The sequence below is a fragment of the Ylistrum balloti genome, unplaced genomic scaffold (genome assembly GCF_031769215.1).
Source record: "Ylistrum balloti isolate Yb309-2 unplaced genomic scaffold, AGI_CSIRO_Ybal_v1 Utg369662, whole genome shotgun sequence".
Taxonomy (NCBI): Eukaryota; Metazoa; Mollusca; class Bivalvia; order Pectinida; family Pectinidae; genus Ylistrum; species Ylistrum balloti.
This window is the reverse complement of record NW_026781912.1, coordinates 297,098-321,282: the sequence shown is the minus strand read 5'-3', so window position 1 is coordinate 321,282 and position 24,185 is coordinate 297,098. Positions and strand designations below refer to the sequence as shown.

The following is a 24,185-nucleotide window of genomic DNA, read 5'->3' as shown; positions in this document are numbered from 1 at the left end:
TTCCATATCACTTTGGTACCCTGATTTTCTTTATACTAAGGCAAAATATTTAAAACTTGTTAACATAAATTTCAGATTGCAACAAATATGCAGGATCGTCTATATATTCCAGCAAAGTTATACAAATCAACAACACTTAACACATTACTGGCTCCATTTTATTTTTGAAACCACAAGGTCATGCATGATGCATTTGGATATGCAGATGCACATAACATTTTCAAGTTAAAGAAATCTGTCAAATGAGTAAGATTATAAGTTAAAAGATATTTTTTGTGAAAAAGCCTTTATAGTTTAAAAGGGCACTCTCTAACACTACCATAATGATATTAAAAAAGTTGAATAAAAGATGATTAAAGTGTGTTTTTATAGTGTTCTCAACAAGTATAATGTAAATCTGATTAAAATTCAAATACCTCAAACTGTTTCCCAAACAACTACGACTGAAGGCAATGAGACTGCCTTGCAATGTTTAATACATTAAGAGTTTCCATTATAAATAATATACAAATTTGAAATATCAATCCTCCAACCCCCGTTAATAGCATGAACTGAAATAATGATTATTTCTAATTATAACAATTTATATTGGTGATTAAATTATCAGGTCAAATACTTAAAAGAAGCTAAAGGATGAAAAACAACTTTAATTGATAACATGCATATATTGTAATAGAAAATTATTTGAATTCTAAAATAATACCAGACATTATTAAAAAAAAAAGAAGACAATTCTATGAGTAATGAAATTCTTCATACCATAAATATACCTTGCAGTGAAATTTAAAAAAGACCAAAAAAGAAAAAGACAAACATTGAAAAAACCATCTCTTCCTCTAAAGCAGAAAAAAACTTTTCTTAAATTTTTTGGTATTCACCAAATAAATTATAAGAATACTTTCATTCGTCATGTTAAAACTACCAGGAAAGCCTCCAGATTTGCTTTTTTTGTACCAATTTTATCATAAAATGGTTTATTTCCTCTGAAGCTACAGACTGTTTTTTTTTGTGATAGATTATCTCCCTTCATTAAGGCTGTTGCCGATTTGTAACACACATTTTGTAGTTAAAATACTTGTGGAGTAATACATGTACTTTTTTCTTGACAAAATGAAAGGGACATATAATACAGAGGGATAAAAAATGCCTGTATCTCTTTGCAACGCTTTAGGGAAGAAGCTTGTGTGAACTAGCTGTAGTCTTGCTGTGTTTACAAATCATTTATCTGAAAAAGTATGTACCGGGTAACTATTCTTTTCAAAATAAACAGCAGTAGAAACCTGTATTATTTTGAAATTGATTGTGTTAGCTTTTGTGACAAAGAAATTCTTTCAACTTTTGATATTCATAAAACAAAATGCATGTTTAGGCTATCTACAACTGAAATATCACGCTATATTGTGTATCACTTTCAGTCAAAATTATGAAGCAAATAATTTTCAAATAGATAACATCTAAAATCTAAGTTTTTCCAACTGACATGTGTCACTTTTGTGATAAGTCACTTTAGTCAATTTCTGTTATTTTTGTTACAAAAATGGAATTCACTTCTCACTGGCCAAACAATGACTGTGGTGAGGCCTATCAGCATAGAAAAAAATGGTGTATTGGTAGATAAATTTAGATAACAAACTAGTGAAGAGAGGATTTCATGGCCCAGTGCACAACACGAAAGCTAATGCCAGAGAAGTTACCAATGGGCATAGTTTCCCTCTATATTGTATATCCCTGAAAGTATTTATGAAGAATATACATTGTACGTTAACAAGACATTTCAGGGTAATTGATGTATTATATCATCATAAAACATGATGTCACTGTGATTTCTGACATCAATCAAATTGGGTGCCCATTCCTGTACTTTAAATGGCAGTAAATATACCAGTTATAACAATACAGAAAATTAACTGAACTAATGATATCAATTCTACACAACCTTGTTTTCTGACCAGTATTAAGAACAATAACCTTAATACCCCAAGCCATTACTTGCACCACATCCCTATTACAAAATGTACAATATGAGGTACATGCTATACCTTGTGTGATACAGATACAGTACTTTTGTTCTGATGATCAACATACTCCAGTTTAAAGAGGAATTTAGAATTAAAAGATATTGTGTTTCATTCACAATACTGGTTTTTCCCTTTATGATCCAGATATCTATGATTTTGTTGAGTTATCAAGTTATACAGTAAGCGATAGATCATAATAGATTGCCAAGTGCTGTATCATTCATACTTTGATCAGGATTACCAAGTGAGAGGAATTGAACTGGGAAACATAATTACAATTTGGTTCAATCAGCATGTAAAAATGGACAGAATTAAATCATGGATCACTGGTTAGGTTTGTATTCTTGTAGTTTTGACAAAAGTCGCACATCTATTGGGAAAACAACACTGAATCAATTTATAGAGTAATCATTACAGAGCTGGTTTGGAAACAGCTCTTTAGTAGGTAGATAACATATCTATCTGGATATATATTTTCAGTAGGAAGGCAAAGTTGAAAGCAAGAGGAAAATTATCCTAGAGTGATAGAAGGCAAAGCATGTTGCCCTTTTATAAAAAACATATTCCACTATCTTAGTTAATAGCATTGACAAAAAAAACTAAGAAGGGAAGAAAATAAAAGACAACAAGTTATAAGTGACGTATAGAGCAGATGTACCTTCCACTAAAGTAAAATTGTACAAACTAAAAACACCGAAGAATCAGATTTTAATTTGATAACCACGTAAATCAATATTCAGATTAAAATTTCCTGTCAAGACATTCAATTGTTGAGCATTTCATTCAGACTTTTTTTTCATCTTTGAACGATGAAAATTCATAACACTGTATTTCATAAATATATTAGAGTAACTCTGTCAAGCTCTTCTGTAGTGAGGCAGATCTCTATACTGCACTTTGACATATACAACATTTTATTCAGCAGCTTAACCATAGCAAGTCCTAAAACTTTCACCAACAAGATTTTACACTTTAATCCAGTCACTGGTGTATCCCCTTCTCAGATAAATAACTGTTTTACAGTACAGTACTATAACTTTTAAATATTCAGTTGGGAAAAATAAGGGAAATTCTTCATCACCTTAGTTTCATAAGATTTATGAGCAATAGCAAAACCATGTACTTTCGGGAGCTATTGCTGTAGATGAATATTCAACCTTAACGAAGGATTTAACTCACATATGGAATGATTTAAAACTCCTATAGGTATCCATTGGTCCAGTCTTTGTGTGAAATTCAACAGCCTTTCTGAAGTGCCATGTCATGGTATGCCTCAGATTCACTCACACCTCTATGATATTGAATGTAGTGCATGATTGCATTGCAAAAGTAAAAGAGTCTCTACTTGGATTGGCAAAAACTGCAAAAATTCTAAAAGAGGAAAATTTTCAGTCCTCTCCAACTTCCTCTATATGTTTGATAATCTCCTTCTCTACCATCTTCTGTCTATCACAGAATCCGAGACGACCCTTTCCAAAGGAATTAGGTCCAGCAGCTGTAGGTGTGTCCCTGTAATACAAAGCACATGAATAAACTAAACACAAAATACCAAAACATAATTAAAGAAAGAAAACCTAAAACCAATTAAAGAAATAATATATTTGAAAGAAAAACAGTTACAGAAATAGATTCAATTTATGGCATACCAGATGAATAATTTTTTACATTGCAACCTTTCATTGTAGTTTTAATCAATTTGGTAGCATGATCAGATGATTCATATCACATTTATATTCCAAAAAGAAGATGTTTTGAATGAATTCATTTACAGGGTCATTAAAAATTTTGCAACATCAAATATTCAGTTTTACAGAATAATTTAACTGAAAACAACACCAACATGATGTCATTATCTGTTGACTGCTTCATGAAGGTCCCACCTGCGATCCTGATGTGGGTGGGGAGGGGGCTACAGATATAGTTGGTCTGATGCCTTAATCACTAAGCCACCGTGGATCCATTGGTGCTAATTTATATAAAAGGAGCAATTAAAGATATGTCTGTGGAGTGGAACAATATTTACCCATCCCATGATGAACAATGTACACATCTTTGTAGTAATATTTGGATGACAAGTTACATCCAGAATTATTAAAGTCTAAATGAGACTGATGAAAACACAACTTCATGCTCATATAACAAAGATCTGCAACAAGGATCATACAGGAATATCTGTAAAATCAATTTTGATAACATAAACTTACCTTCCAATGTTTCTCATCCTCATCTTTGCTTCAGGTGGCATCTCTTCTTCATCACTCTGGAGACAAAGCAATGTACTCTAAATTATTTCCATCTCACATAATACAGTATCTCATTGATGGTACCTGTTACTACCTACCATGTGAAGGTGTACTATGCATTAACATGACAATAAAAAATTGTTGTATTTTGACTATGGGCAGGCTTATAATTTGATATGAGCCTATTACTGGCCTTTATTCCAGAAATAATCATGTGAAGACTGTCGATAACCTTATTTTGTTTCCTTTACCATCATTAAGTACTGGTTAAGGTCACAATCATATGAAAAATACATATACCTCAAACATGGAAAGACTTACATATAATGAACATCTGGAAAGATACTTTGACTAAATTACAGAAAATATAGAGACAACAATGACTAAAGAGAGATACTGAATCATGGGGAAAAAATTATGCATTGTGTAACACAGATACAGGTTTTTTAGACACAGGACTTACATCTTCTGCAAACGCTTTAGCAACTGCTGCTGTTTTTGGTTTGACCGTAGCTGATGTTTCCTTTGGTTTCTGAAGCAGGAAAAAACACATCATTTATAGTGGTATGTATATATACTAGTGTATTTATAATGTAAATACAAGTTTTCTTGTGGAAATCAGGTGTCATAATTATCACTACTCTTGCCAACAGGTCATGATCACTCATGAAGAGAATTTGACAAATTGAAATTTGTAAAACCTTGCATTGATAAGGGTCAAGGCCATACAATTGAACAAAGTTGATAATATGGTATGTTTATCCCTGTCCCCTTGATAGTAAATGGTCATGGTCATTCAATTGAAGTTGAACAAACTTCTAAGTAAATTCCAGCATGCTACTGGCCAAAAATATCATGTATTTCATGTTGCTTACTCATGATCAGTGGGTTGGTTTTTGCTTTTTTAAAGTTTCAGGCTATCTTTTTGAAAGCAGGTGAAGATTATTCAACTGAGCAAAACATAATTGGTCTTCATTCTGGCATGCTACTCAAATGAGCAGAGGCTACCTTGTAATCGAGCTCAAAAATTGCTTGCCAACCTACCTGGGATGACAGAGACATTTTTATAGGCAGAACACTCTGTTTTGGACTACTACCAAATTGCACATTATCCATAGGTTTTTTTATGTTAAAATTCATCGCAAATTTTTTCTTTTCCGTCGGTTCGCCTTCATCCTCATTTGCAGCTTTCCTCTTGAGTGGACTTGTGTTGAGTACAGGTCTGTTGGTATTGTTTGGCGAGTATCTGGCTTTGCTTTCATTGTCTGCAATTTAAAAAAAAAAAAAAATAATAAAAATACTGGGAAATATAAGAGAAGCAGATATTAATAATATTACTTAAACAATGTGGAATTTAATTATAAAAGTTCAGTTTTAAATAATAATAATATACAAAAGTACTTAAAATGTACATTTATGCTGTAAGATTCGAAAAAAATGAGCCTGAAGAAACGATAGATCACAAGTTATAATGGGTACGCATACAAAGTATAACTATAGACCGAGATGAGTGATATTTTTCATTAATGAATCAAATTTCATAAGTACCAAAGATGGACAATTTAAATTAACATGCTAATCCTATCAACATGCCTTTGTTTGTTCTGTGATAAGCATTTTGCTTTTTATTAAATATTGTTCATAACTCTGCATTGACTGAAAGTTATTTCCCTTTACATACAAAAATGTATTATGGTGCAACCATTTTCTGTCTATGCATTTTAAGTATTGTATTTCTAATGCTTAAAAGTACATAGAATTTGTAATATTATTGAATCAATTATGGGTAAATACTGACTTTCATTTTTTAAGTAAAAACATTTTTAGGATGAAAAATAAGTGAAAGCTAGCTAAACAAGAACAGAATCATCACAGCAATTCTAGCTAATTGTAAGTGAGCAAGATATTCAGTACCAATGATAGTCAATCGAAGTGCGTCTTATTTAGGACAAAATATACACAGAAAAAAATGTACATGTTGTAACGATTATGTATATTATTTGACCCAGACATTTTTATTACATCGAGTACGTTCCAGCACTGAGCAGTTGTTCTTTCATGATGAAAATTAAATGATAGATGGTTAAGAATTATATACCAACAGTTAATTAAGGGAAGATAAACTATTTCAATATGCATGGTTTCATTCTATTTTCTTTCAATATCAGCAATCCTGGCGCAAGCATTAAGTTTGCGAGAGTCGCTACAAGGCTGGGAATTAACAAATCAGTCTGGGATATCTTTGTCAATAGAAAACGTTTCTGGATGACGCAGTTTTATGCGATGATGATATTTAAGTTGTTGTTGTGCATTATATGCCTGTGTACGATTCACAATCGTAATTTTAAAGCAAAATACAGTTCTCCTCACCTCTAGCAATGAAAGTGTCTGCCATATTAGTTTGAGCGGATATTGAATACATTTCGAGACGAGGGCGGATTAGAATCCGGATTCCAGACGTGCGCAACGATGAGAGGCCGATTTGGTTGCCAACCAAGGCTTAGTCAAGTAACTCAGTAACTCAAAAGCAAGCCATAACTATATGTTAAACAAAGGCAGACAAACGCGAGTAATTTCTTAAAAACTGGCAGCATATAAACAAAATTGTATCGGGGTTATAACGGGTACGGGATAAACAAACGGCTTAACTGAATAATCTTATTAATACTGATCGAACAGGTTTTATAATATGAAGATATATCGGGGAAAACCGCCAGACTTATATACGATTTTATGCGATATTAAAAAGAAAAAGACATACCAGGTTTGTTACTGATCAAAAATTTCGAAAAAGCATTCAGCCACGGTATATTGGGGTTTTGTAGATGAGGTTTTACATTTCTTTAACTTTGACAGAAGCATTCAACAGTGGATCCAAATACTTTATAAGAATTCAAATTCAACTGTAAAACAAGATGACAATCTACCCTAGGGGTTTCCAATTAAAAAGAGGTTGTCTGCAAGGAGATGCAATGACCAATTAACTTTTCATACTATGTGCAGAAATATTAGCAATGAGAAACAAGAAAAACATTGGCGATACATCAATTAACAAATAACCTATTATATTATCACAGTATGCGGACGATACACCAATAATTTTAGAAGGATGAAAAAGATCATAAAGAGGAGCTACAGAATGAATTACTTTCTTTTTTGGCTAAAATTTCTTGTATGAAGATTAACGCATTTAAAACCCAAGTCATCTGGATGTGTGGCAAAATATAGCAAAGTATCATTTTTTTCCTCACCTTCGCTCGGGATACACAAGATTTACAGTATAAGGTATTGTTTCTGATGTTGATTTGCATAAAATAACAAAAATTAAACTATGATAAAAAAAAAAAAAAAAGAACAGAAAAAGGTAAAAATAAGGCACAAATGAAAACCCGGACTAGGAGAAACCTTACACCTATTGGTAAATTAAAACAATGATAATCTCACAACTAAACCACCCATCCATTTCACTTCCTAATTAAAATGCCTAAAGACAGAAGTATCTAATTTTCTCAAGAGTAGAAAGATGGATAAGAGACGTCCAATGATTACATGTACGGTGAACCAAATGTGATAATCTCATATATGAATCCAGTGAAGTTAGCATGGGTTCAACGATTATTTACGGCAAATAGAAAATCCAAAACTATAATACAGTCCAATGTTGATGTGAATCTATTAGTTTATTGTGAAACTGACGATGTCAGTCAGTGTAGAAACAAATCAAAAACTGTGTTTATTTTATTAGTGGTTGTTAACCTCAGTGATATAGAAAATTAGGATTCATATTTAAAATACCTATTTGATTCAATAACAATATCAAAATACCCAATAAACCGATTTTTTTTTATCAGGATTGGTACAACAAATGAAGAAAGAAAACTTTCTATCATTTACAGAAACACGTGCTAGTAATAGCTCATCCAGACTCAACAGGTCAGATAACCTAAAATACGCCATTCCTAAGCGACGCTGAGAAGAAACGTTTTTCAAACGCTTGATTTGCTTGTATCATATGATAGCAATAAAAGGCGTCACCGAAATGACCAGAAACTGATGGGAAATATCCAACTCGTTAATGATGCGTCACCGAAATGACCAGAAACTGATGGGAAATATCGAACTCGTTAATGATGCGTCACCGAAATGACCAGAAACTGATGGGAAATATCCAACTCGTTAATGATGCGTCACCAAAATGACTATGAACTGATGGGAAATATCGAACTCGTTAATGATGCGTCACCGAAATGACCCGAAACTGATGGGAAATATCGAACTCGTGAATGATGCGTCACCGAAATGACCAGAAACTGATGGGAAATATCGAATTCGTTAATGATGCGTCACCGAAATGACCAGAAACTGATGGGAAATATCGAACTCGTTAATGATGCGTCACCGAAATGACTATAAACTGATGGGAAATATCCAACTCGTTAATGATGCGTCACCGAAATGACCAGAAACTGATGGGAAATATCGAACTCGTTAATGATGCGTCACCGAAATGACCAGAAACTGATGGGAAATATCGAACTCGTTAATGATGCGTCACCGAAATGACCAGAAACTGATGGGAAATATCGAACTCGGTAATGATGCGTCACCGAAATGACCAGAAACTGATGGGAAATATCGAACTCGTTAATGATGCGTCACCGAAATGACCAGAAACTGATGGGAAATATCCAACTCGTTAATGATGCGTCACCGAAATGACCAGAAACTGATGGGAAATATCGAACTCGTTAATGATGCGTCACCGAAATGACCAGAAACTGATGGGAAATATCGAACTCGTTAATGATGCGTCACCGAAATGACCAGAAACTGATGGGAAATATCCAACTCGTTAATGATGCGTCACCGAAATGACCAGAAACTGATGGGAAATATCGAACTCGTTAATGATGCGTCACCGAAATGACCAGAAACTGATGGGAAATATCGAACTCGTTAATGATGCGTCACCGAAATGACCAGAAACTGATGGGAAATATCGAACTCGTTAATGATGCGTCACCGAAATGACCAGAAACTGATGGGAAATATCGAACTCGTTAATGATGCGTCACCGAAATGACCAGAAACTGATGGGAAATATCCAACTCGTTAATGATGCGTCACCAAAATGACTATAAACTGATGGGAAATATCGAACTCGTTAATGATGCGTCACCGAAATGACCAGAAACTGATGGGAAATATCGAACTCGTTAATGATGCGTCACCGAAATGACCAGAAACTGATGGGAAATATCGAACTCGATAATGATGCGTCAAAATGACTCGATAAATATCCAACTCGTTAATGATGCGTCACCGAAATGACCAGAAACTGATGGGAAATATCGAACTCGTTAATGATGCGTCACCGAAATGACCAGAAACTGATGGGAAATATCGAACTCGTTAATGATGCGTCACCGAAATGACCAGAAACTGATGGGAAATATCGAACTCGTTAATGATGCGTCACCGAAATGACCAGAAACTGATGGGAAATATCGAACTCGTTAATGATGCGTCACCGAAATGACCAGAAACTGATGGGAAATATCCAACTCGTTAATGATGCGTCACCGAGATGACCAGAAACTGATGGGAAATATCGAACTCGTTAATGATGCGTCACCGAAATGACCAGAAACTGATGGGAAATATCGAAGTCGTTAATGATGCGTCACCGAGATGACCAGAAACTGATGGGAAATATCGAACTCGTTAATGATGCGTCACCGAAATGACCAGAAACTGATGGGAAATATCGAACTCGTTAATGATGCGTCACCGAAATGACCAGAAACTGATGGGAAATATCCAACTCGTTAATGATGCGTCACCGAAATGACCAGAAACTGATGGGAAATATCGAACTCGTTAATGATGCGTCACCGAAATGACCAGAAACTGATGGGAAATATCGAACTCGTTAATGATGCGTCACCGAAATGACCAGAAACTGATGGGAAATATCGAATTCGTTAATGATGCGTCACCGAAATGACCAGAAACTGATGGGAAATATCGAACTCGTTAATGATGCGTCACCGAAATGACCAGAAACTGATGGGAAATATCCAACTCGTTAATGATGCGTCACCGAAATGACCAGAAACTGATGGGAAATATCGAACTCGTTAATGATGCGTCACCGAAATGACCAGAAACTGATGGGAAATATCGAACTCGTTAATGATGCGTCACCGAAATGACCAGAAACTGATGGGAAATATCCAACTCGTTAATGATGCGTCACCGAAATGACCAGAAACTGATGGGAAATATCCAACTCGTTAATGATGCGTCACCGAAATGACCAGAAACTGATGGGAAATATCCAACTCGTTAATGATGCGTCACCGAGATGACCAGAAACTGATGGGAAATATCGAACTCGTTAATGATGCGTCACCGAAATGACCAGAAACTGATGGGAAATATCGAACTCGTTAATGATGCGTCACCGAAATGACCAGAAACTGATGGGAAATATCGAACTCGTTAATGATGCGTCACCGAAATGACCAGAAACTGATGGGAAATATCGAAGTCGTTAATGATGCGTCACCGAGATGACCAGAAACTGATGGGAAATATCGAACTCGTTAATGATGCGTCACCGAAATGACCAGAAACTGATGGGAAATATCGAACTCGTTAATGATGCGTCACCGAAATGACCAGAAACTGATGGGAAATATCCAACTCGTTAATGATGCATCACCGAGATGACCAGAAACTGATGGGAAATATCGAACTCGTTAATGATGCGTCACCGAAATGACCAGAAACTGATGGGAAATATCGAACTCGTTAATGATGCGTCACCGAAATGACCAGAAACTGATGGGAAATATCGAACTCGTTAATGATGCGTCACCGAAATGACCAGAAACTGATGGGAAATATCGAAGTCGTTAATGATGCGTCACCGAGATGACCAGAAACTGATGGGAAATATCGAACTCGTTAATGATGCGTCACCGAAATGACCAGAAACTGATGGGAAATATCGAACTCGTTAATGATGCGTCACCGAAATGACCAGAAACTGATGGGAAATATCCAACTCGTTAATGATGCGTCACCGAAATGACCAGAAACTGATGGGAAATATCCAACTCGTTAATGATGCGTCACCGAAATGACCAGAAACTGATGGGAAATATCGAACTCGTTAATGATGCGTCACCGAAATGACCAGAAACTGATGGGAAATATCCAACTCGTTAATGATGCGTCACCGAAATGACCAGAAACTGATGGGAAATATCGAACTCGTTAATGATGCGTCACCGAAATGACCAGAAACTGATGGGAAATATCGAACTCGTTAATGATGCGTCACCGAAATGACCAGAAACTGATGGGAAATATCCAACTCGTTAATGATGCGTCACCGAAATGACCAGAAACTGATGGGAAATATCCAACTCGTTAATGGTAGAGTTAGATTGAGCGATCACTGACTGTTCTCTCTGTTTCTACACCGTGTCCTATTGGCGAACAGATCTTTAGATCATCCTTGAATATGATTTGTGACATAGTTATTGTAGAAGCTTATACGGCAGCAGGTAAACACCTTGATGAGGAGGTACGTGGTATATGATGAGACGTCTGCTGTAATTAGATGGTAAAAGGAACAGCGACAAGACATGTGCATGCGCCATATTTTACCGTCTCATTCCAGGTATCCGGCTTTGGTCGCGAGGTGTTCTAAAACACCGACCTTTGTCTTGTCTTATGTGCCAATTATGAAATATTTAGTTATTTTTGCTTATAAGGATGGCTACATGAATGTCAAGGCCAGAAACCCCATTGTTTCCTGTCATTTGTACTAATGACACAATGTTTATAATTTTCTGTAATAATGGTGTTCACCGGAAGCTCCTTTGTTTCATGCCACGCAGTGACTATCTTACTTCCAAAATGAATCATGGGATCGCGGCGGTAGAACTGCACCACAGCTGCCATTAAAGAGCTGGTAGAGTTTCGGTTCTGATGGTACTTGTGTTCCTTCAGTTTTCCATTGAAGCGGGATTGGCTGAGAGCAGTGAACGCCAATTAAGTGCTTGAATTGTCAGTTTGTTGGATGAATTGTTATCACCACTCCTTTGTCAATGACGCTCTTGTTCAAGGTCAAATATCTTCATTGTACATGGCAGGTTGAGGCTTTCATGAATTCTTTCGTTAATACTAGATATATATGATACTGTCTACAGCCATTTATGTAACTGACAGAACCTCAGCCCAGACTCCACTGTCAGTGAGATTCTGTAAGATTAACATTATCGTTGTGGTGGACTCCTAGATTAGGAGTGCCTACATGTACAAAAATAGTTCACGTTCTACACTTCAAGACTTACTAGAATTTTCAACGCAGAGTCCTGTACACAACAGTCTCTGGAATCTTTTCTTTCGTCATAGAAAAAATCCACATAATCACGTTAAGATATTTTCACTCCGCGGTACTCTTTCCCCAAAGTCCTTTACATTCCGGGTGCTGTTAACTTTGTCATCAATCAACACCCATGCGGAAGGTTACCAGACTAGGTTCTGTTTTATAGGCCATATTTAAGATATTGCTGTCGTGAACATGTCTTCATGTGAAATGTCATCGAGGAAGAAGCAGATTTGTATGGTAGTCGCATGACCAGTACTTTGTATTTCAAGGTGTACGATGTACTATCACGATGGAACGACACACGGAGAAACCATGACAAAACAAAGTCGTTTTTCTTCAGTGTTAAACAAAGCGGACATTATGAAGGAGAAATTAAAACAACAAGAAAAGATCAGAAGAAGAAATTTGTGTTTCTAGTAATGTGCTACACAAGAATATCTGCTGAATGTAACCATATTAAAGTGATTGAACAGACAGACTAATGGCACACCCCAGGATGATGTGACAACACGGGCTACATAGACTGGGTATCACAGCTTAGGATGATGTGACAACACGGGCTACATTGACTTGCTATTACAGTGAAGGATGATGTGACAACACGGGCTACATTGACTGGGTATCATAGCTTAGGATGATGTGACAACACGTGCTACATTGACTGGGTATCACAGCTTAGGATGATGTGACAACACGGGCTACATTGACTGGGTATCATAGCTTAGGATGATGTGACAACACGGGCTACATTGACTGGGTATCACAGCTTAGGATGATGTGACAACACGTGCTACATTGACTGGGTATCACAGCTTAGGATGATATGACAACACGGGCTACATTGACTGGGTATCACAGCTTAGGATGATGTGACAACACGGGCTACATTGACTGGGTATCATAGCTTAGGATGATATGACAACACGGGCTACATTGACTTGGTATCACAGCTTAGGATGATATGACAACACGGGCTACATTGACTGGGTATCATAGCTTAGGATGATGTGACAACACGGGCTACATTGACTGGGTATCATAGCTTAGGATGATATGACAACACGGGCTACATTGACTTGGTATCACAGCTTATGATGATATGACAACACGGGCTAAATTGACTGGGTATCATAGCTTAGGATGGTATGACAGCACGTGCTACATTGACTGGGTATCACAGCTTAGGATGATGTGACAACACGGGCTACATTAGGATGATGTGACAACACGGGCTACATTGACTTGGTATCACAGCTTAGGATGATATGACAACACGGGCTACATTGACTGGGTATCACAGCTTAGGATGATGTGACAACACGGGCTACATTGACTGGGTATCACAGCTTAGGATGATGTGACAACACGGGCTACATTGACTGGGTATCACAGCTTAGGATGATGTGACAACACGGGCTACATTGACTGGGTATCACAGCTTAGGATGATATGACAACACGGGATATATTGACTCGCTGTTACAGCGTAGAAGGATATGACAACACGTGTGACATTGACTCGGTATCACAGTCAAGGACGATATGGCAACACGGACTACATTTACTCGCTGTTACAGCGTGGAATGATATGACAACACGGGCTACATTGACTCGCTGTTACAGCGTGGAATGATATCACAACACGGGCTACATTGACTCGTTATTACAGTGTAGGATGATGTGACAATACTTGCTACATTTACTCGCTGTTACATCGTAGGATGTTATGACAACACGGACTATATTGACTCGCTATTACAGTGTAGGATGATATTACAGCACGGGCTACAATGACTGGGTATCACACGGGCTATATTGACTCGGATACATATGACAACACGGGCTACAATGACTAAGTATCACACCCTCGGATAATGTGACAACGCGGGCTACAATGACTTGCTATTGCAGTGAAGGATGATGTGACAACACGGGCTAAATTGACTGGGTTTCACAGCTTAGGATGATATGACAACACGGGCTACATTGACTCGCTGTTACAGCGTAGGATGTTATGACAACACGGGCTACATTGACTCGTTATCTCAGTGTATAGGATGATATGACAACACGGGCTACATTGACTCGCTGTTACAGTGTATGATGATATGAAAACACGGGCAATATTGACTCGCTGTTACATCGTAGGATGTTATGACAACACGGGCTACATTGACTCGTTATCTCAGTGTAGGATGATATGACAACACGGGCTATATTGACTCGCTATTACAGTGTAGGATGATATTACAGCACGGGCTACAATGACTGGGTATCACACCCTAGGATAATATGACAACATGGGCTACAATGACTAGGTATCACACCCTCGGATAATGTGACAACGCGGGCTACAATGACTTGCTATTGCAGTGAAGGATGCTGTGACAACACGGGCTAAATTGACTGGGTTTCACAGCTTAGGATGATATGACAACACGGGCTTCAATGACTGGGTATCACAGTAAAGGATAATATGACAACACGGGATATATTGACTCGCTGTTACAGCGTAGAAGGATATGACAACACGTGTGACATTGACTCGGTATCACAGTCAAGGACGATATGGCAACACGGACTACATTTACTCGCTGTTACAGCGTGGAATGATATGACAACACGGGCTACATTGACTCGCTGTTACAGCGTAGGATGATGTGACAATACTTGCTACATTTACTCGCTGTTACATCGTAGGATGTTATGACAACACGGGCTACATTGACTCGTTATCTCAGTGTATAGGATGATATGACAACACGGGCTACATTGACTCGCTGTTACAGTGTATGATGATATGAAAACACGGGCAATATTGACTCGCTGTTACATCGTAGGATGTTATGACAACACGGGCTACATTGACTCGTTATCTCAGTGTAGGATGATATGACAACACGGGCTACAATGACTGGGTATCACACCCTAGGATAATATGACAACACGGGCTACATTAACTGGCTTTTGCAGCATAGGATGAATTGACAACACGTGATATAATGACTCGCTGCTACAACGTAGAAAGATATAACAACACGGCTACATTGACTCGCTATTACAGTGTAGGACGATATGGCAACACGGGCTACATTGACTCGCTGTTACAGCGTAGGATGATGTGACAATACCTGCTACATTTACTCGCTGTTACAGCGTGAATGATATGACAATACGAGCTACATTGACTCGTTATTACAATGTAGGATGATATGACAACACGGGCGACATTGACTCGTTATTACAATGTAGGATGATATGACAATACCTGCTACATTTACTCGCTGTTACAGCGTGGAATGATATGACAACACGGGCTACATTGACTCGTTATCTCAGTGTAGGATGATATGACAACACGGGCTACATTGACTCGCTGTTACAGTGTATGATGATATGAAAACACGGGCAATATTGACTCGCTGTTACATCGTAGGATGTTATGACAACACGGGCTACATTGACTCGTTATCTCAGTGTAGGATGATATGACAACACGGGCTACAATGACTCGCTGTTACAGTGTATGATGATATGACAACACGGGCTACAATGACTGGGTATCACACCCTAGGATAATATGACAACACGGGCTACATTGACTGGGTATCACACCCTAGGATAATATGACAACACGGGCTACATTGACTCGCTGTTACAGTGTATGATGATATGACAACACGGGCTACAATGACTGGGTATCACACCCTAGGATAATATGACAACACGGGCTACATTGACTGGCTTTTGCAGCATAGGATGAATTGACAACACGTGATATAATGACTCGCTGCTACAACGTAGAAGGATATAACAACACGGCTACATTGACTCGCTATTACAGTGTAGGACGATATGGCAACACGGGCTACATTGACTCGCTGTTACAGCGTAGGATGATGTGACAATACCTGCTACATTTACTCGCTGTTACAGCGTGAATGATATGACAATACGAGCTACATTGACTCGTTATTACAATGTAGGATGATATGACAACACGGGCGACATTGACTCGTTATTACAATGTAGGATGATATGACAATACCTGCTACATTTACTCGCTGTTACAGCGTGGAATGATATGACAACACGGGCTACATTGACTCGTTATTACAGTGTAGGATGATATGACAACTGGAGCTATATTGACTCGCTGTTACAGTGTAGGATGATATGACAAAACGGGATACATTGACTCGGTATCACAGTGTAGGATGGTGTGACTTGCTATCACATTGTTTGATGGTATGACAATACTTTCTACATTGACTCGCTGTTACATTGTATGATGATATAACAACACGGGATACATTGGCTTGCTATTACAGAGGATAATGTGACAACACGGACTACATTGACTCGCTGTTACGGTGTAAAATTATATGACAACACGGGCTATATTGACTCGCTGTTACGGTGTAAAATTATATGACAACACGGGCTACATTGACTCGCTGTTACAGTGTAAAATTATATGACAACACGGGCTATATTGACTCGCTGTTACAGTGTAGGATGATATGACTACATGGGCTATATTGACTCGCTGTTACAATGTAGGATGATATGACAACACGGACTACATTGACTCGCTGTTACAGTGTAAAATTATATGACAACACGGGCTATATTGACTCGCTGTTACAGTGTAGGATGATATGACAACACGGGCTATATTGACTCGCTGTTACGGTGTAAAATTATATGACAACATGGGCTATATTGACTCGCTGTTACAGTGTAGGATGATATGACAACATGGGCTATATTGACTCGCTGTTACAGTGTAGGATGATATGACAACATGGGCTATATTGACTCGCTGTTACAGTGTAGGATGATATGACAACATGGGCTATATTGACTCGCTGTTACAGTGTAGGATGATATGACAACATGGGCTATATTGACTCGCTGTTACAGTGTAGGATGATATGATAACATAGACTGCTATCAAATATAGAAATCTATTATTCCCGTCATACTGGTGATATGAATTCCTGGATACATTTTTTTCTTGGTTTCGTAATTGGTTTTTGTTTCTTTGTGTATTGATTTGGTGTCTGCTTTATCCATGACTTCATGCTGATCTGTTTGGGCTTTTTATGTCTATATGGTTCCTGTTGTTCCCCCTCCCTCTCCCACTTTTAAGTCGATGTTTTGAATTTCCTGTTTTTCTTTATATTTTTTGACATTTCAGCCTTTCCTGTTTTGAAATGTTTGCTATCCGTTTTTTTCTGTCGACTTTTTATTACTTAAGCGTTTATTGGTCCGTTCTCTGTTCTATGCCTAAAGCATTAATTTACTTTGCCGTCTATATTTGTAACGTTAACAGCAGAAAGAAATAAAACAAAAAATAATTAATTGGTATGTGTCCTGAATTTGATTCCAACGTAAATCAAGGATACTTATCGCTTTTAAATAAGATATGTTAGAACGTATCCAAAACAAGCAGACCTATGAAAACATATTTATTTCCATGTGATACATGCTTCCCACCTGAACCTCGTTACGGGAACACTTTACTTGTTGAGAATGTGGCTGATCAAATGTCATGGTTACATAAAATTCTATAGGAACTTTTGTAAACCTCTGTAATGCTTCATCCGATACCCTGATTTGATAACACTGAGGTCATTACAGAAATGTTAGAAACAGAGTATTAATATGAGCGGAGGTGTTTGATAGGGATTAATTAGACGCTTTTTGTACTCGTCCATACAAAACCTTACACTTGTGATAGTGGCCTTAGTGGAAATCAACATCGGATGACTGTGGTGTCATTACAATGAACTTGTACTGCACACCTTCATATTGTATAAGGGAAAAGCTGTTTACAAACTATGAAGTTTGGATTTTTTTTCCCATTTTGGTGGTTGGATAACACGCTGAGTCAAATATGTGGTTTTTTTTTCACAAAAGGCCTGAAACCAACGACGGTTTTCAATTTTATTCCGTTTTCGATAGAAAGGAGAAAATAGAAACCCTAAAAGTAGCACACTTAAAGTTTGCAATAAAGAGAAAAACAGTGATCTCTTTAAATACAATTTTCGAATTTCGTCCAATATTTGTAAAATATCGTTTTTGTTCATAAAAGTGATTATTTCGATATTGAAATGAAATTGTTGATAATAAATTGTTAAAGTGTGTTGAAATGTTTTAAAAGAACACTGCAGCAATAAAAGATATAGTTCAACTATACATTTCATCGATTTGACCCGGAGACATTAGACAAGTTATATCAATCTCAATTCTATTTACAGCTGATTTAATACAATCAACATACAAAAAGGAATATATTTACAAAATCGTAATCCAAACTCGAATTGAATAAAACTAGGGCAAAATATGAACCAAAAGATTTACCCGCGGAATTCTGAAAAAAAAGGTACAAGGATAATAGGGCCAGGTGCTCCGGAAGGACAAGCGCATTCTGTTTCATCGACGACATCTGCTACATAAAACTTGGTCAATCTTAATAAGTAATGTCACGTTCCAAATTAGAACAAGGTATACAACAACGGAACCACAGGAATAGTAACGAGCAACAACACGCCCAATTCCAAATCGCCAAAGATAAGGACATAGAAAATTTCCTAATGAGATCATTAAGACGGCTGTAACAATTCTCACTTCGTTTTCAGCAACCTGCATCTCTTCAAACCTAGTGTTGTGAGTTTTTCTGTCAGTTGCCGACATCTTACACGAAAATCGTGATACTGAGCACACGTCCTTGAATATCGAATCAACAGCGTCACGTAGACACAATAGGTTAGGAATGCAGGGATGTTCACAATAGGAAATTGATATCATTACGTTTATCATACAGTTTGTGTGTCCCTCTTGAATTCTGTGTAGGAAAAATAGAGATAAACGGCTGAAGTAGAAAGGTTTCTTATGTCCTCGATTTCCAATTCGGATGGATATACTAGTATACGATGGACATAGTCAATAAATTTCTTGTCTTTTCAAGACAAGTCATTACTAATATATCAAGAAGCCAGAGTGAAGGACGTATCTTGTTGTAAACATTTACATTTTTATAGATTTGTTATTGCATAGAATCAAAATGCATATGACTTTCAAAAAGTCGTCTCCTCAAGTCTCCATATCATGCTGTAAGTTCCTCCTATGAAGATTTGCAGAAAACGGTACATGATTTCTAATCATAATATTTTCATAATTTGCAATTTCACGCTTTTGGTCGGCGTATCTTCTTCAGATGAAAAGATGAAATTTAATTGTCTCAATCTAAGCTATTAAAGAAAGAGAAGGAAAAAATCTCCATAAGGAAACTATTTTTTGACTAACAATCAAAACGTATTTGATGTTGGTAAGATCGATCCCACGCCCTACTCACCATTGTTCTGGGTGCAGTTCTGTTATCATTTCATACATTGATCGACCAATTTACAGTTTATTTAACCCTCCAACAAAAAATCTAAAATCTAAATAGTGCTTAGGTCCATATTGACAAGACTGTCTTACTTCCCGTTACAAATGAAATGTTTCTGTAAGGTTTAATGTTGCTGCGTGGGAAGATTGTGTAAAAGTCAGCTGCCTTTTAAAAGCACCCTTGAGTGGTCCTGTACGGCCTTGACTGTATCAGGAGTAATTGAAATGAAGTCTCACTACTGATGTCGCGGGTTAAGTGACATTGCTTTAGATTTCGGGCATTCTGTAGACATATTGTCTGCTATTATATAAGTTTAAAGGCGTTTCATTTTTTAATGGAATTTGTTTGTTTATGCCTTGGTGTTGTTGTTGCTTAGTGTTGCTTTTTATTTATTTTTGAACTAGTTTTTTTGTATTGTTTTTTGTTTTATTTTTGTTGTTTTATTTTTGTGGTTGTTATTTATTTTCTTTTGTTGTTGCTATTTTGATGTATGATTTTTAATGTTGTAATTTGATGAATTCTGAACATTTTGTTAGATGTCGTTGTTTCTAGTTATTTTTCATTTTTGTTTCGCTTATTTATTTATTTATTTATTTTTTATCAATTATTTGAAGTAAAGAAAGAAATGTATTTTCCTTATCACATATCTCTAGTAAGCAACATTTACTTGAATACCAGTAGAACAAATTCATAACTATGTGAACCATTCTACTGTTTACACCTCTTCATAGTTCAGGCGATCATAACAAGTGCACTGACCGCCAGACCGTCATGTTGTTTACCTTGTTGTTCAAAGTGCCGTCACCGCAATCGGTCATTGACGTAAATTTTCATAATGTATCATTTCTGTAACAATGTAAACTTAAAGAAGTGCTTTGATTTAAATAACAAACGTCTGATAATTTCAAGCAGAAGCAATTTAAGCATTAAATGCACCACTTTATAAACTGCAAAACATTTGTTATAGTGCATGGTCATTACGTTGAATACTAATTATTATTCTAGAATAACAAACGACTAATAATACACGTATATATTTTTTCTAATGCAGATGAAATAGCGAACAAAACGTAAGCTAATTCCATATATACACGTATTGACATATTTTTTATTGCCACGACATAAATGAATAATGAATGAATTAATAGATGAATGAATGAATTAATAGATGAATGAATGAATTGTGTTCAAAACTCTTATATGGGTTCATTGTTCTCCTTTTGAAAATGTTTGAACGTTCGAGAAAAATGAACCCGTATAAGCATGTTGAACACAATAGAAATAAATATCTTAAACTGTGTTCAAAACGCTTGTACTGGTTCATTGTTCTACAATGCTCAAAGCATTTTCAAAAGGAGATTTTTGAGAAATATCAGAAAATATTTGTGTGTTTTCTGTCTCTATACAACCATTTGAAACCGTGCTGCTTTTGAATCCTAGTAAATTCTAAAAAAGTAACATTGTACTATTTTGTTTCATGTAATCTTATATTTTATTATAATGTTTTAATAAATCAAACTACTTCAGGGCCTGTTTACTTCCACGTGATATACTATTAGTTTCCTATGCCCCGTTCCATGACACAACTACATAAGTAAAATGACCGATATTTAGAGATTCGTTACCAGACATGTCGATCGATGTATCTGACCGGTCACTTGATGATGTTAACAGGATAAGTTAGGTTTCGTTTATAGCTGTGACCATCAATTGACCAGCAAATTACCGATAAAGAAATCGGTACACATTAATGACCAGATTATCGGCTTTGACCACTAACGACAGCCAGACATTATGTCACGTGTACTGACCACTACATGAATAGGATAGATTCCGTCGTTTATACAAGACGCTATAACCGAATTGACAGTTTACAATTTTCAATGATTCGTTTGTTGACATTGTGTATTCCGTTTGTTTACAAGAGACACACATCTATTTCTATAATCCTAATATATTGCTATATTTTTTTTATAAATGTTTCGCAATACATTTGTGTTACAAAAATACTAAAGTAAAAAAAGATCTCAATAGACTTAATTGTTCATGGTATATCAAATACACTAATAATACTCCAACATTACAATATCAATGCTCAGATTAAGGTTTATAAGAACAATATTGTAAACTATAGTGTAGCCATCTGACTTCAGTACAAACAAAATATGGTCTATTTGTTAATTTTTAGATAAGGTTATCTTACAAAGTATGGTCTATTTGTTACTTTTTAGATAAGGTTATCTTACAAAGTATGGTCTATTTGTTACTTTTTAGATAAGGTTATCTTACAAAGTATGGTCTATTTGTTACTTTTTAGATAAGGTTATCTTACAAAGTATGGTCTATTTGTTACTTTTTAGATAAGGTTATCTTACAAAGTATGGTCTATTTGTTACTTTAAGATAAGGTTATCTTACAAAGTATGGTCTATTTGTTACTTTTTAGATAAGGTTATCTTACAAAGTATGGTCTATTTGTTACTTTAGATAAGGTTATCTTACAAAGTATGGTCTATTTGTTACTTTTTAGATAAGGTTATCTTACAAAGTATGGTCTATTTGTTACTTTTTAGATAAGGTTATCTTACAAAGTATGGTCTATTTGTTACTTTTTAGATAAGGTTATCTTACAAAGTATGGTCTATTTGTTACTTTTTAGATAAGGTTATCTTACAAAGTATGGTCTATTTGTTACTTTTTAGATAAGGTTATCTTACAAAGTATGGTCTATTTGTTACTTTTTAGATAAGGTTATCTTACAAAGTATGGTCTATTTGTTACTTTTTAGATAAGGTTATCTTACAAAGTATGGTCTATTTGTTAATTTTTAGATAAGGTTATCTTACAAAGTATGGTCTATTTGTTACTTTTTAGTAAGGTTATCTTACAAAGTATGGTCTATTTGTTACTTTTTAGATAAGGTTATCTTACAAAGTATGGTCTATTTGTTACTTTTTAGATAAGGTTATCTTACAAAGTATGGTCTATTTGTTAATTTTTAGATAAGGTTATCTTACAAAGTATGGTCTATTTGTTATTTTTAGTTACAAAGTTTTATTTGTTAGATAAGGTTATCTTACAAAGTATGGTCTATTTGTTACTTTTTAGATAAGGTTATCTTACAAAGTATGGTCTATTTGTTACTTTTTAGATAAGGTTATCTTACAAAGTATGGTCTATTTGTTACTTTAGATAATGTTATCTTACAAAGTATGGTCTATTTGTTACTTTTTAGATAAGGTTATCTTACAAAGTATGGTCTATTTGTTACTTTTTAGATAAGGTTATCTTACAAAGTATGGTCTATTTGTTACTTTAGATAAGGTTATCTTACAAAGTATGGTCTATTTGTTACTTTTTAGATAAGGTTATCTTACAAAGTATGGTCTTTTTGTTACTTTTTAGATAAGGTTATCTTACAAAATATGGTCTATTTGTTACTTTAGATAAGCTTATCTTACAAAGTATGGTCTATTTGTTAATTTTTAGATAAGGTTATCTTACAAAGTATGGTCTATTTGTTACTTTAGATAAGGTTATCTTACAAAGTATGGTCTATTTGTTACTTTAGATAAGGTTATCTTACAAAGTATGGTCTATTTGTTACTTTAGATAAGGTTATCTTACAAAGTATGGTCTATTTGTTACTTTAGGTAATTTTTAGATAAGGTTATCTTACAAAATATGGTCTATTTGTTACTTTTTAGATAAGGTTATCTTACAAAGTATGGTCTATTTGTTACTTTAGATAAGGTTATCTTACAAAGTATGGTCTATTTGTTACTTTAGATAAGGTTATCTTACAAAGTATGGTCTATTTGTTACTTTAGATAAGGTTATCTTACAAAGTATGGTCTATTTGTTAATTTTTAGATAAGGTTATCTTACAAAGTATGGTCTATTTGTTACTTTAGATAAGGTTATCTTACAAAGTATGGTCTATTTGTTACTTTTTAGATAAGGTTATCTTACAAAGTATGGTCTATTTGTTAATTTTTAGATAAGGTTATCTTACAAAGTATGGTCTATTTGTTACTTTTTAGATAAGGTTATCTTACAAAGTATGGTCTATTTGTTACTTTTTAGATAAGGTTATCTTACAAAGTATGGTCTATTTGTT

At 35.6% G+C, this 24,185-nt stretch overlaps 1 protein-coding gene across 1 annotated transcript; it reads right to left on the bottom strand.

Annotated features, from left to right (window-relative positions):
- Positions 1–142: 142 nt before the first annotated feature.
- On the bottom strand, positions 143–6,695 carry LOC132558859 (PEST proteolytic signal-containing nuclear protein-like). The gene is made up of 5 exons (XM_060223480.1): positions 6,632–6,695; positions 5,306–5,526; positions 4,725–4,793; positions 4,223–4,278; positions 143–3,527 (listed from the first exon to the last, which is right to left on the bottom strand). Exons 1-5 carry the CDS (start codon positions 6,681–6,683, stop codon positions 3,407–3,409), a joined length of 519 nt encoding a protein of 172 aa, XP_060079463.1. The 5' UTR covers positions 6,684–6,695; the 3' UTR covers positions 143–3,406.
- Positions 6,696–24,185: the final 17,490 nt, after the last annotated feature.

What these genes read in the sequence shown, in the direction of transcription:
- LOC132558859 (XM_060223480.1), bottom strand. Translation starts at nt 6,683, where the DNA reads ATGTATTCAATATCCGCTCAAACTAATATGGCAGACACTTTCATTGCT. An exon ending in AAATGTCTCTGTCATCCCAG is followed by an intron (nt 4,794 to 5,305) that starts GTAGGTTGGCAA and finishes TTCCTGCTTCAG; the next exon opens with AAACCAAAGGAAACATCAGC. An exon ending in AGGATGAGAAACATTGGAAG is followed by an intron (nt 3,528 to 4,222) that starts GTAAGTTTATGT and finishes TTTGTATTACAG; the next exon opens with GGACACACCTACAGCTGCTG.